Source organism: Elephas maximus, chromosome 17 (genome assembly GCF_024166365.1).
Source record: "Elephas maximus indicus isolate mEleMax1 chromosome 17, mEleMax1 primary haplotype, whole genome shotgun sequence".
Classification (NCBI taxonomy): domain Eukaryota; kingdom Metazoa; phylum Chordata; class Mammalia; order Proboscidea; family Elephantidae; genus Elephas; species Elephas maximus.
Window position 1 is genome coordinate 83,301,593 of NC_064835.1, and position 15,557 is coordinate 83,317,149.

At 41.1% G+C, this 15,557-nt stretch overlaps 1 protein-coding gene across 5 annotated transcripts in view; it reads right to left on the reverse strand.

The window, feature by feature from the left end:
• Nucleotides 1-2,952: 2,952 nt before the first annotated feature.
• The window catches only part of IL18R1 (interleukin 18 receptor 1), a 59,301-nt gene continuing 46,696 nt past the window's right edge, over nt 2,953-15,557 (reverse strand). For all 5 annotated transcript variants that reach the window (XM_049856400.1, XM_049856401.1, XM_049856403.1 and 2 more), the window contains 4 exons: nt 14,554-14,693; nt 11,220-11,378; nt 7,516-7,674; nt 2,953-5,287 (listed from right to left, as the gene is read on the reverse strand). In XM_049856400.1, the coding sequence (XP_049712357.1) occupies nt 4,932-5,287; nt 7,516-7,674; nt 11,220-11,378; nt 14,554-14,693 (814 nt within the window). In that variant the 3' untranslated portion in view covers nt 2,953-4,931. The remainder of the gene's footprint in view (nt 5,288-7,515; nt 7,675-11,219; nt 11,379-14,553; nt 14,694-15,557) is intronic.

Genomic DNA, 15,557 nt, shown 5'->3' on the forward strand with positions numbered 1-15,557 from the left:
CTTGGCTCCAGGGACTTCTGGTGCTTTCAAAAATATCTAGTCTACCTAAGGTGTGGAAATGCAAGGGCATTGGATAATATGTGCCTTCCTTTGTAAATTTCTAAAAAGTAGTTTGAACAAGTGGTTTTATCAAAGGAGAACCAACGTAGGAAGTACAGGTGCCACCCTAAAAAGAGCAACTCTCGTCTGGATGCTTAACTTCATGCATATTTGTGAAAATTCAACCCAGTTATGCCTCATATTTTCCCAGCATCTTCATTCATCTTCACACTTCATTCAGAAGATAGTGCAAATAATTACTGAATATAAGTATATAATGTCATAGGATATTTTGGAGGTTATAAAATTAATTCTTGTAGCACACATATTTTTTAAGCAAGCCAGCTATTTATTCACTCATTTTCAGGTACCATTTTAAATAATCATTCTAAATTCACTTTCTCCGTAGAGGGCAATCATGTTCCAGGCATGTTTGAAAGGTTTTCTTGGTTCTTACCCACCACTTGCGCCACGCAGAAACTCTCTGAGAAACTCAGGTGCTATCAAGTCAGTTCCAACTCATAGTGACCCTATGTACAACAGAACAAAACACTGCCTGGTCTCCGGCCACCTTCATAATCATTGCAATATTTGAGCCCACTGTTGCAGACACTGTGTCAGTCTATCTCCTTGAGGGTCTTCGTCTCTTTCACTGACCCTCTTCTTTACCAAGAATGATGTCTTTCTCCAGGAACTGGTACCTCCTGATCACATGTCCAAAGTACGTGAGACGAAGTCTTGCCATTCTCATTTCTAAGGAGGATTCTGGCTGTACTTCTTCCAAGATAGATTTGTAACATAGTCATAACGTAACCTAAATATACAACAGCAATTATTGAGCCGGTGCATTAAATTGTAGCAACTGCATAAATGGGGTGTGATGTTCCCTGGGTGCTATGTGTACCCACAAGATCTCCCAGAAAGAGATAAAAACTAATTTTCACAAGCCTGTGATAAAGGCTGGTTTTCTGCAAGCCTCAGACAGAAATACAGGTTTTGGTCTCAAAGTTCTCAGCCCAAACTGTGATCACTATCAGTGTGGCGTAAGGGTGGGACTGGCAGGACCCTGTGTCCTGCCCATAGACATACATGCCACTTCCTGTTATTCGTGACTTAGCCACCCTTTGAAGAGTTCCCTATTGCTGTGATGGTGCCTCTGAGGGTAGCTCCTGCTCAGAAAGATGGTGTCCAATCCAGCCCTGGGTCCACTCTTTCAGAGCTGCACTTCAGGCCAGGGTGAGGTTCTTTCCTCTATTTAAAGCCATGACTCACCTCTGCCTTGGGCACTGGTTTTACCAATGTTCCAGCTTCAGGCAGCCATGTTAACAGCTGCTGGAAAGTTCATCATCTCTGCAAGCCCAAGCAGCTGACTGCTCAGCACCAGTGTGGGCCGAAGGCTGCACCTTGCCCCTCGGACCTGTCAGGGGCTCTAACTTCCTGTATCTGGGCAGATTCCACAGTTGGCCTGTTCCATTCAAGTGTGTACTTTCTTCCTGTGGAGGACCTAGGGCTCACTTTTCCCTGCATTCTTACCCTTGTGGCCTAAAAGGAACCCTCAGATCCCTCTTACTCTTTTTTCCTCTCCTGAGTCATTCCTAAGCAGCTGCCCTACACCTCCTTGGTAAAATGTGCTCCCCCAAGAAAAGTGCCTGTGACCTCAGAAATACTTACCTCAAGCCTTACTTTGCAACAGGCAGTTCTAAAGAGAGGACATGGTACATTAGGTAGGTGTGTGACTTTGATCAAGTCCCTGGACGTATCATGTCTCAGGTTCCTGGGTTTGGAATATGTAGGTAATAAACCCTGGTGGCGTAGTGGTTAAGTGCTACGGCTGCGAACCAAAGGGTGGTCAGTTCGAATCCGCCAGGCGTTCCTTGGAAACTCTATGGGGCAGTTCTACTCTGTCCTATAGGGTCACTAGGAGTCGGAATCGACTTGACAGGACTGGGTTTGGTATTGGCTTTTGAAGGTCTCTTTCTAGCAGGAGCCCTGGTAGTGCAGTGGTTAAAGTGCTCAGTCGCTAACCAAAAGGTCAGCATTTCGAACCCACCAACTGCTCTGTAGAGAAAGATGTGACAATCTGTTTCCATAAAGATTTACAGACTGGGAACCCCTATGGGCAGTTCTTCTGTCTCCTGTAAGATCACTATGAGTCAGAATCAACTCCATGGCAGTGTGTTTAATGGGTTAAGGTCCCTCACACTACTTTAAAAGACTGTAATTCTAATTTCATAAAATGCTTCTAGCACATGATAGACACACATGAGTTTTTTCTTTATCCATTTTAGAGATCTGATTATTCACTGGTTCTCTGCAATAGATTCCAGATTTTGAGGACATCTGATGTAATAGAAGATAATGGATGTTCAAACCAAAAAACCCAAACCCAGTGCCATCGAGTCGATTCCAACTCATAGCGACCCTACAGGACAGAGTAGAACTGCCCCATGGAGTTTCCAAGGAGCGCCTGGCGGATTTGAACTGCCAACCCTTTAGTTAGCAGCTGTAGCACTTAACCACTACGCCACCAGGGTTTCCAATGGATGTTCAGATATCTAAAAATACATTGGTCCTAGTCAGGGATGTTTGTACCTAAGCTTAAAAATACGTACATTAACTCACCGACATGTGAAGACTTACTATATGTAAGCCCTTGTGCTGGGTATTGGAAGATCTTATAAAAGAGAAAAGATAATTCTCCCTTTGTTTCTGGATGGAAGGTACAAATAATTTGAACTTAAAAAAAAAACATAGAGGTGGGAGTTCACTGTGAATACCCTATATCTTATTAAAACATGTGAAAATATATGGTGAGAATGAGGTATTGGAATCTTAAAGTCAGTGAAAAGACACCAGACATTTCAAAAATAGAATTGTTTTCTTTTCAAAAGTGAAGTTCAAAAAATGGTTCATTTAATTTATTTTAAAACATACATGACAAGAGAAAAGCAAAACCATCCTATGTATTAGAGACTACCGTTATTACAATACAATTTCTCTCAATTCCCTATTTTCACTAATATATTTTAACATATAAACATGAGAGTTATTAATAGAATTGTCTTGTACTTGTTTAGCCAACCAACTAGCCCCCTTTCAAAAATCCAGAGCCCTGTAACAGTTCAATCACTTTATCACACTGGACATCTAACGGAACTCTCACCCTTCTTTGATTGTCAGCAACATCTACTACAGCTGTTTTAAACGGGTTCTGTTTAAACTCCTTTTGAACATTCATATTGCACCCATGTGTTTTACCCAGCCTTCCAAACTGATGGTTACATACTTAACACAACTCTTTCTTTTGCTTTAAGGCTGACACTGGTCAGTGACTCAGTGATTTCCACGGGCAGCCACAACTGCTGAGACCATCCAGGAGGCCCACGATGCTGGGGCCGCGGAAGTGAGGCAGACATAACCTCAGGGACTCTTCCAGTGTCCAAAGAGGCAGATATCCAAGGGAGAAACATCTTCCACCCTACTGATCGGCTTCTCCTGTAGGTTTCTTTCTATGCTTCTCCTACAGAGAGAGAAACCTACAGGACGACCTTACTCTCCCGATCTCCTTCCCTTTCCCGCTCTCTGGTTTCCATTTTAGCCCCCTGCTGAATAACTTATCTAAGTGACAGCAACAACAGCAACACTTACGGAGCATTAGCTCTATGCCGAGAACTCTTCTAAGGACTTTATCACGTTTTTTCATTTAGTCACCCTGTGAGGTGGGTACGATTATTATAAGCTCCCGCTTTACAGAGGAGGAAACTGCATCACAGAGAGGCTAGGTAACGTTTCCAAGGTTACAGGAGTTAGTCACAAGGCCAGAGCCGGAGCTTAGGTGTTTCGGCTGCACAGCCCATCCTTCCAACCACCATGCCTTGCTGCCTCCAATCTAGCACATATTAAATATGTAATTTTTTTCTGTTTAGTGGCTAATATGATCTTGTTGCCAATCCTGGATATAAATATTTGCATAAAATCAACATATGTTTGAGACTGTTGTAACGGAAAGATCTGGGGCATTATCTTCTGAATTAAGATTTCTGTCCTTCATGAAAGATGTAAAAGCATCTTGGGTTCCCTCTAAGAAGCTTCCATAATAGGCCTCATTAAAGAAGCTCTTCATTGTGCTTTAGTGGAGTCCAAGGACCAGGGGCCTGCAACTGTGCCCGGGGTCCGTTACACACATCCTGAGGCCAAGAACCTACTTAGACAGGTAGGCTCACGGGCCACCCCCCTACCCTGTTCTGTCCTTCCACGCATAGTCCAAGGTGTGCAGAAACCCCCTGCCATGGAGTCAATTCTGACTCATAGCAACCCTATAGGACACAGTAGAACTGCCCCATAGGGTTTACAAAGAACCGGTGGATTCAAACTGCTGACCTTTTGGTTAGCAGCTGTAGCTTGCTGTGGCTCTTAACCACTGTTCCACCAGGACTCAGGGAAGGAAGCATTCCAGTTACTGTCACCCACTACGGTTCACACAAAATGCCTCTTCGTGCACCTGAAGTCCTTCAGTTCAAATGAGATTGTCAGCATCGAAAACTTACAGCTGTGACCGTCTTGTGAGGCATCCACCGCCGTTCCACGCAGTGCCCAGCCTCATAGTTGCTAAATACAGGGTCAAGTGCAAGTAGCTGCATCCAGTTATGATAGATGGCAAACAGAGAAGCTCTGTTTCTTTCGAACTCCAGGTCCTCCGGAAGCAGGGGACCACAGCTCAGTGTTTATTCTGACCCCTGACATCCTTATGACAGGTTTTATCTTCAGATTGTGAGTAGGATTTTCATAGAGTACAGTTCAATAATTTGATTAAAGTCCTTTGTTATCCACAAGTTCACACACTCCACCCCCAAGTATCTAGAGTTCTTTCTGATAGTCGGCGTTTCCGAAGGTCAAGTCTGTGAGAGAGCAGGCAAGACTTCTGATTCATCCCTGCCTGGCTTGATCGTTTTTGCAGGCATCAAATAACGAAGATTTTTCCAGAACCTCGAGTTATATGAAAGAGACTTATCAGCCTTCCACTTCAGAACTCGATGAGATTTCAAAAGCTCTAGTGACTGGGGCAAGGACATGAAGTCAGTAACAGGTGTAAATTCAATTAAGATTATTTTAATTTTTCTTTCCACCAGTGCTTCATGGAGTCCACTTTCCAGTTCATACCTGACTTCATTAGACATATAACTTTTACTTAGGACAATGATGAGCCTTCGGCTCTTTTCTATCAGTGAATGGACTTCATCAACAACAGCTGAAATGCGAAGATGTGATATATTAATTGAAGAGAACTGAAATGTGCGTATTAAATGAAAATCATTTTGTGCAGTCTTTTATACTATTTAAGTCAACTTTACTAAGTTTCTCTTTAAGACAAATTATTTATTTTCAATTTGATAAGCCTTGTAAAAACAATCATCTAGATAGTAACAATGAACCCTTATTTAGCGTTTGCTCTGTGCCACACCGTCTTCTAAATACATTAACTCATTAATCGCTATAACAAACCCATGAAGAAGACATTGTTGTCATCACCATTTTACAGGTGAAGAAGCCAAAGCACAGAGTGATTAAGTAACTTGCTCAGAGTCACACAGCTATTAGGTTGACAGAAACGCCATCTGAACCCAGGCAGTTTGGTTCCAGAACACATGTTCTTAGCCACTATGCTATCCTGCCTCTCTGCGTGCATGGAGGGCATACCCTTAAATCAGAATGTAAAGACCCAAAATTAAAGAGAAAAATTGCCATTATTGTAGAGCAGGGGTCGGTAAGCTTTTCCTATAAAGGGCCAGAGAACAAATATTTTAGGCTTTGCAGTCCACAGCATCTTTGTCACACTATTCAATCAACTCTGCCTTTTTAGCCTGAAAGCAGGTGCAGACAAGTACGTGTGGCTGGGTGCCAGAGAAGGTGGCAGACCAGAGGTAGCCTGTGGGTGGTAGTTGGCCAACCCCTGTTCTAGACCTCTGACACGTCTCGAAAAAAAAACCCCAAACCCATTGCCGTCGTCAAGTTGATTTCAACTCCTAGAGGCCCTACAGGACAGAGTAGAACTGCCCCATAGGGTTTCCAAGGAGCGGCTGGTAGATTTGAACTGCCAGCCTTTTGGTTAGCAACTGAGATCTTAACCACTGTGCCACCAGGGCTCCCTTCTCAAATAATAGAGATTTTAAATCACAAATAATCACACCTGAATATATAACTAAACATGCTTTATCTTTACTTAAGAAATCTATCTTCCAAATGACAAGTAGGAACAAATGAAATGTAATAAAATTAATGTGAGACCAAGCAGAAATGCACTTTACTTACATTTATTCACTTAGTCACCCTGAAAGGCATTCTTACAGAACTGACACACAAAAATATTAGTGCTACATGCATCCAACAATTCAGCTTATGTTTTTTTGAAAAGTTTTTTATTATAGTAGTATTTTTACCTCCCTAATTTGCAATATTGTCCCTTTCTAGTTTGTAATATAGGAGGGAAGATTTGCTGCTATGTTTTCAATGCCCAGCTCAGAGTTTCATACATGGATGGATGTTGGATGAATAAATGAATGGTGGTAACAATGAAGACATTTTTATTTTTAACAACACCAGCATCCAAAATAATTCGACACCAGGTTTCAAGTGCTTGCTCTGGGAAACTTCAGAAAAAATATGGAAAGATTACTAAATTTTTTTGATTCTAACAGTAATTTGCTTCAACATAAGTGCTACGGTCATTACTGTTCATACATTGATAAAAAAAAAACATTGAATTTATAACTAAAATCTGACACGAATCACCATTTTCCTCATATTTATCCAACTCTCCTAGTTTCTGCTTTAATTTTCTCAGTGGAAACCCTGGTGGTGTAGTGGTTAAGCACTACAGTTGCTAAGCAAAAGGTCAGCAGTTCGAATCCACCAAGCACTCCTTGGAAACTCTATGGGGCAGTTCTACTCTGTCCTGTAGGGTCGCTGTGAGAAATCGACTTGACGGCAACAGGTTTGGTTTTTTGGTTAATTTTCTCAATAGTGTCAATGTAATAAAGAACAACCATTTTCTGGAAAGAATTAACCTGTGCCCAAAGATCACATATTAAGTTAGGCACTGGTTCTGATCTACAAAATATTGTCCAGAGAGGTATTCTCAGTAATCGAGGGGCATTTCTCGATAAATGCCTCTTGATAATGCCAATGTAGACCTGATACAGAAAACAGAATGCTCGCTTCGTTTTCCCAGATTTTCAGAGAACTGTAAAATAGAATGAATGAACAAGGTCCAAAAGAAGAGATGATCAGAAGCATGGAAATACAGTCGGTAGCTTTTCTCACAATTGATTATATTGATTCAGGTGGCATTTCTGGTTTAGAAGACTTTGTTCATTTGTTTGTTTTTAAGAAACAGACGTAGCCATCTGCAAGGATGACCTACTAATCTTTTAAAAAGACAAAATTGCCTTTAGCTCTGTCTGGAATTCTCTTTCTTACCTCCTCCAGGCATTACATCCCTTTCAAATATGCATAATTTGTACCCAAAATGTTTCTCCAACACCCTGGGCAGAATCTCCACAGCAAAGGTGTGCTCCTCGAAGTTTTCTGGTCGACATTCTTTTAGGTAAGACACAAAAGCATCGTACGTTTTTCCATCTAGGAGATAAGTTTTACTCTTTTAATTAGTGTATAAATATAAGTGATCAAGGAGAATAGAATCATCGAAAACAAGAACCCAAACGTAGCATCTTGAAACCTCATATGCTAATCGAGCAACCATTTATCAAACATTTTTAAAGGTTTGACATTATAGAGGGCTAGCAAGAAATACACGAGATAGATCAGGCCAGTAAAGGAACTTTAAAGGTAATAGAAGGCCAAGGAACCCAAATAGCCCTTATTCCAGGATTGGAAAGCAGATCTCGCCTTGGCTTACGTGTGTCATTTAACTCAAACACCATTCCCATTTTTATCCTCAAAATGACCCGTTGGAAACTAAAGACAGAAAAGCTGAGAGTTTCCATGGGAGAGTGGGAAGAAACACTAGAAACTATTAAAACAATATGCTGTTTGAAAATATTACATGATGTTAGATGCCAATAGGGAAATTTCTAGTCCATTAAAAGGTTCTCACTAATGATAACGTCTCTTCTATCTAATTCATGATAATGGAGCAGTAGTCAAGTGACTTAAGGGACAAATTCAGGAGGAATATGTTACCTAAACAAGAAAGATTATTCTTCTAACTGGGTAACTAAAAAATTAAACATTTCTGTCTTCCAGCTTTATCTAATCTATTTGAGAAGATAAAAGCAGACACATGCAACAACTTGAGAAAGGTTACAAAAAATACATTAGCAGAAGCAAAATAGTATGATGCAAAAAACAAAACAAAGCTTAACAAACAAACAAACAAAAAACCTGGTCAGAGAACAACAAGTGATCCCACGGATTTGCTGTCTGAAAGAAGAAAATTTTGAGTCAGGTCTTAAATAATACAGTTGCTGTTAATTGGCATTGGTAGAAGAAGGGGAGGTGATAGGGAAAGGGTCCATTTTATCCCATGGCAATCATTTGGGTGGTAGAAGAGTTAGACTAAGGCTTGAATATATTATTGGGGTTAATGAATTTGCTACTGAGCTGAAGGCTAGATATAATTACATCCTATATTAAAATCTAATGGGATGAGACCACTCTAGGTTCATGTTCTTCGTGGACCACCCATCATTTATGTTCAACAGCAGATGTGCTAAGCCCCTCTGCGTCAGGGCTAGCCCAGCATCCTCAACAGCATCCAGGTTCATCAAACAGTATCTCCTGTTTCTGGCAAAACATCCTTTAATTCAACCTACAGCATTCTGGTTCAACGTTTTGAATCAGAACCTATAGAACACAGTCCTACTCTGAAACACATGGGTCTCCATGAGTTGGAATGGATTTGATGGCACTTGGTTAAGGTAAGCAAAAAAACTTATTTGGAAAATATCAAATACAGAGCTCCCTGTATATTGCGGCATCTTTGTAAATGTGAAAAATGAATCTATAAAAATCCCACAAGGAAAAAATGAGAATCCCTTTATAAATTGAGATTGAGAGGGCCTTTCTACTTAGGACCCAAATTTAGAAGCCATGAAAGAAAAGATGAATTTAACTACATTAAAACACACACATACACAACTTCTGCATAGCACACCAAAATTAGCAAACTAAAAGAAAAACAAATATATTTGCATTTCATATTATAGAAAATAGGATAATAACCTTCCTAAAATGTAAATAGCTCCTGGAAACAAACAAACAAACACAGAAGTCCAACAACCCAATAGAAAAATGGTCAAAGGATATGAATTGGCACTTTGAGAAAGGAAATACAAATGGATCTTAAATAGTTTCTCATGTACTTGTATAGTAAATGAAATGCAAATTAAAACTACACTGAAATACAATTTTTCACCCATCAGACTATCAAAAATCCACAAGTTTGATAAGACATTTTGTGGGCAAGCCCTGGCGGCACTGTGGTTAAGAGCTTGGCTGCTAACCAAGAGGTCAGCAGTTCGAACCCACCAGCCACTCCTTGGAAACCCTATGGAGCAGTTCTACTCTGTCCTATAGGGTTGCTACGAGTCAGAATCAACTTGATGGCAATGGGTTTGGTTTAGTTTTAGATCCACTGGAAGTGGTAGCATAGATTAGTGCAACCCCTGGAGAGACCAAATTGGTAATATCTTTCCTGATAACAAGCCCGTCTGCCCTTTGTATTTCCAAAAATTCCAGTTTGTAGAATTTTTCCTCCAGAAATACTTCACACACGTGAAAAAAATCAATGCACAAAGTTATCCATTGCAGCATTTCTATAATAACAAAAGATTAGAAACAGCCCAAATGTCCATCAAAGTGGACTAAATAAACAATGATACATTCTAATTGTGTGACCTTAAAAAACGAGGAGCTTCTTCATAAACTACTATGAAAAGGTATCCAAGGTATAGTAAATGAAGGCTCAGAATTGTGTGCACAATAGGTCAAGATTGGTTTTCTTTTTTTAAAGAAGGGGTGGAATAAGAATCTATACTCATAGTAGCCTGGATAGAATACCTATTGGGGAGTATTTATTGGGGAGTGGGAAATGAAGACGTGGGGCAAGGATAGGAGGGAGACTTTCTACTGTAAAACTTATTAGATTTTGAGAGTTTTCTTTATATAAAAATTAGAGTAAGTGCAATGGATTACATTGCTTTTTATTATGCAGTAATTATCTTAAAGGACCTTTGGGACTTCTAGTCACCTTTAAAAATAGGAAAACTGAGGCACAGAATCACTAAATAGAAATAGTTGTTAGGTGCCGTCAAGTAGGTTCTGACTTACAGCAACCCTATGTACAACAGAACGAAACACTGCCCAGTTCTGCGTCATTCTCACAATCGTTGCTAAGTTTAAGCTCATTGTTGTGGCCACTGTGTCAATCCATCTCATTGATGGTCTTCCTCTCCTTAGCTGACCCTCTACTTTACCAAGTTCTTCTCCAGGGACTGGTCCCTCCTCACAATATTGTCCAAAGTATGTGAGATGAAGTCTGGCCATCCTTGGTTCCAAGAAGCACTCTGGCTGTACTTCTTCCACGACAGACTTGTTCGTTCTTCTGGCAGTCCATGGTATATTCAGTATTCTTCACCAACACCATTAATTCAAAGGCATCAACAGAAATAGTAATAGTAGATAAAAAGTAGCAGATCTAGGAGACTAGACTAGGATCTTTTGCCTTCTAGTTCAGGGTTCCTGCAGGCATATCATGTAGCCTCCTTTACCAGGTTAAAATAATAAATCATAATACAATTGAATTCAATCTAAAAGACCTTTACTGAATGTATGCACCACATGGTGTACCCAGAGGGTGCGCGTACTAGGGTACTCAGATATGCAGTTCCTGGGCTCGAGCATCCTGCAGGCTATTTAGGAAGACACAGCATACATACACAAAACAATTAGAGAACAATCTTTGGCAGCACACAAGTGCTAGAAAAGATGGCACAAGCAACGGTCATAATAGACGATACATGTAGAGCAATTTGTTCCATGGAAAACCTCTCTCAAACATTAAGTCAACAATATAATCAAATAAGATGAAGACCAATATTTCTTTATTTGGTTTCTTTATGAATGCATGAGATAAGAAATCCCAACATTATGATATCTATTACCTGTTAATGTCTCATCTCTTCCAATTAAATGTCTATAAAATAAAGCCAAGTCAACTCTATAATTGGCACACACAATCACAATGCACACAACTGCCACCAAGATCAAAACAGCTATTATCATTCCTCTAGTGAAAATGTGGCCTGGGATATCAACATTATCTGCAAGAAAAGACAAAGAAAATGAAAATAATTAATCACAAAAAAAAATGTTACCAGTGACTTTCACTGCCACGTTTCAGTTGTTATCTTTAATACAAACCCAGTGGTCTACTGCCAGAGTGCTTCTTAGGAGCAAGGATGGCAAGATTTCATGGCATGTACTTTGGCTATATTATCAGAATGGACCAGTTCCTGGAGAAGGACATCATGCTTGGTAAAGTAGAGGGTCAACAAAAAAGAGGAAGATCCTCAAGAGGATGGATTGACACAGTGGTTGCAACAATGGGTTCAAGCATAACAACGATTGTGAGGATGGTGCAGGACCGGGCAGTGTTTCGTTCTTTTGTACATAGGGTCGCTATGGGTTGGGACCAACTTGACAGCACCAAATGACAACAACACTCAAGAGCTGACACATTCCATTGAGGTAGTCCACATTTCTACCTATAGTCTTCAGTAATGATCTTTCTACTCAAATTTTTAAAGAATGAAAATGTGCACAAGGGTATTCAGAACCCTGAACTGAAAACATTTTAGTGCATTCTATCCCTACGTGCAAGGAGCCTTGATGGTGCAGTGGTTAAGTGCTCCGTTGCTAACTGAAAGCCATTGGTTCAAACCCATCAGCCACTCCGCGGGAGAAAAATGTGGTAGTCTGCTTCCATAAAGATTACAGCCTTGGAAACCTAATGGGACTGTTCTACTGTGTCATGAGTTGGAATCAACTCGATGGCAATGAGTTCGGTTTGGCTTGGTTTTAAAGAATAAAACAATTTTTAACAACCATCCCACAATCTGGAGAGGGCCACCACTAACATGATAGTATATTTCCTCTCTTTTTTTTCTCTTGAAAATTTTTATTTTACTGAGAGTAATTGCTGGTAATTACTTTTTATTGTTTGGCATTGTATTATGAACATTTTACTAGGTTATTAAAATTATAATTCATAATACCCCTCTATTTAGATTGATTGCAGTGTTCATGAATATACATAATGCTGCAATGAAACACTTTATGTATAAACTGTCACCCATGTTCCTGATGAGTTTCTCAGAATAGATTCTAAAGGAAGATTTCTAGGTCAAAGAGGACAAACAAGTTTAAAGCTGTGCTTATCTTATACCATTTTTAGGGATGACCTTTCCAGTAAAACAATTAGGTTGCTTAATAAAAAAACCAAACTCATTGCTGTGGAGTCGATTTTGACTCATAGCGACCCCATAAGATTTCCAAGGCTGTAAATCTGTGCAGAAGTAAACTGCCACATCTTTCTCCTGCAGAGCAGCTGGTGGTTTTGAACTGCCATCCTTTCGGTTAGCAGCCGACTGCTTTAACCACTGCACTCCTTTAACCACCAGGGCTCCTTAATAAGTGAACTCTAAATAAAGCCAGGCCATGAGACTTTTGCATCCTTGAAAAGTCTACACATTCATGATTCCCACACATGCACATGGACACACATATACACTCCTCCATGGGATAATGGTGGGTTACCCATTGCAGTTGAGTTGATTCCAACTCATAATGACATGGTAGGACAGAGTAGAAGTGCCCCACAGGGTTTCCAAGGTTGTAATCTTTACAGAAGCAGACTGTCACATCTTTCTCCCACACAGCAGCTGGTAGGTTTGAACTACTGACCTTTCAGTTAGCAGCCAAGTGCTTAACCACTGCACCACCAAGGCTCCTTAATGGTGGGTTAGAAGACCCTATTCCCCAACCTACATTTGTGAATACAGCATAGGGAAAGAATCAGGGCAGAAACTTCTATGGAGGGACAGCACAGTCCTGCACTGATCAAAGAGGGCAGGGGTGGCTGATGGCAAGCCATTGATCCAGGCAAGGCAACGGATCAAACAAGGATAACAGATTTGAATGCCTCTCCCACATAAGCGCATGGGCCAAGGCGTGTACATTCACAAGAGGCTGGGGGACATCTGTGATAATTCCTGTAGAAGGTAAGAACCTTCTAGAGTTAGACAGGCCTGAGTTTTATCAATACCTTTACTTGCTGTGTGACCTTGAGTGAGTCGCTACACCTACAAAAACTGGTTGTAAAGACTGAGCAAGACAACAGAAAGAGCTTAGCACAGAGCTTGGCATACATATAAAACACATAAAACGGATGTTAGCTATTAGTATTATTTCTCATGGTAGAGCAATAGTTTTTAAAGAGGTGTACTAGGTGAGTTACAAATGGTGGCTAAGAAAACCTACCCAGGGAACAGCTTCTGATCTTTAGGTTCTCTCTGTCCTACTCCTTGTTTTTCACCAGAGCCAAAAAAGATGCATCTCTCTCTGGCTCTTCCTCCCCCCACCCCTCCCCCTCCCCTTCTCTCTTCTCTCTAGGCCTAGCCTTTCCCTACCATATATCTGGGAAGATGCATCTCTCTCTCTCTTTTTCTGTCAGACTAGCCTTTCCCTACCATATATCTGGGAAATTGACAGTCCAGCCTGGGAATAAGTAGTGAGTGAATGAGCAGTGACAACTGGAAAATGTAGCTTTCTGGCCCCAGTCATAGCCATTCTGAGCAGCTACTAGGCCAATGGCTCTGGGCTGTACTATATGGGTAGAAGATGGGATGGAGGACTCTGGAACACTCCATTAGGTTGGCACTGAAAACTTTAAGACACGCTAAGTCCAGGGGCTGGTCCAAGGAAGGGAGGCCTTATTAATGTGTGTTGAGTGAATAACCACATCCAAGGGCCCCCTGAGCCCAGTGCCTGCTAAGACGGGCTGGAGGCAGCATTACACCCAGTACTCACTGACCTCATCCTAGCCAAGCAGCTCTGGATATGCATTGTGGGTGTGACAAGGCTGCTCTGATAGCTTCCCCCAAGGCCCTCACCCACCGGAGTCTGTTCCCTGAGCAACTTCTGCTTCCCTGCTCTGGGCCCCTGGATTCTACATTGAGATTGGACTACTACTCTAAGAGCAAGAGAAGAAATTTTGTTCTTTTTCATTCTCTACTCGGAATTGTGGCCCAGGAGGATTCCAGCAAGGGCTGAGCACCCGCCTGCCATCGAATGACTGTGACACAGAGAGAATCATGTCCCCGCTCGGGAGTTTGTTTCCTGGTGTATAAAACGAGGAAGTGATGACATTTGAGGTGTCTCTCATCACTAACATTCCAAGTTTCCACAGACTTCCAAACCTGAAACTGTTTCTCATACTTTTTCTCACCAAGATGAAGACTCTGACGTCTGTGCCTCCCTTGCTGGCCACTGTGCAATTGTAGGGAAAATTTAGATTATTTTCATTAATATCCTCTATGCGCAATATCCTTGAAGCAAGCCATTTGCCTTCAGAGGTCCTGTAAGAGAATAAGAATTTAGCAGCAAGCTTTGGTCATTACCAGCAAAATTAAGCTTGAGAGATGAATCCATATGTGCAAATCCTCAAAAAGTGCCTGGGTGGTATAAGTGGTTTGTGAATGGCTGCTAACCTGAAAGTTGGTAGTTTGAACCCTACCCGCAGCACCATGTAAGAAAGGGCTGGGGGTTCGCTTCTATAAAGATTACATCCCAGAAACCCCCCTGGAGCTCAGTGGTACTCTGTAACACGTGGGGCTGCCCACGAGTGGGAATCAATTCAACGGCAAGGGGAAAAAGGATACTCAAAGGCAGGTACCATGTTTATCACATCCTGTCTTTCCTTTCTGGTAGATATGTTTTAAGGGTGGGCTTCAGTGAGTTTCCTCCTGCTCTGGGGAGCACCTAGGTTGACAATGGGACCCCTTCCTGAGGCCAGCTGGGGACAGTGCTTTCAACTATCCAGAATTAATGCCTGGAAGGTAATGATGACAACTCAAAAACACAAGAAAATATTCAATCTCACCATTGTTTTCCCTCTAATCAGAGGAGTCCTGATGGTGCAGTGGTTAAGAACTGAGGCTGCTAACCAAAAGGTTGGCAGTTCTAATCCACCAGCCACTCTTATGTGACACATGGGATTGTCATGAGTTGGAATCAACTAGATAACGGGTTTGGTTTTATTTTTAATAGCGTGCCTAATCTTGAGCAAGGAGGTAAAAAAAAAAAAAAATACAAAAAAAAAAAAACACTTGAAAAGTGCAATGGCCTGTGGCGATAGACACCTTAGGATCACCATTAACTAGAATCTGAATGTATCAGTGTAATAATTGAAAATTACAACAATACCTAAAGTCATTAAGAAA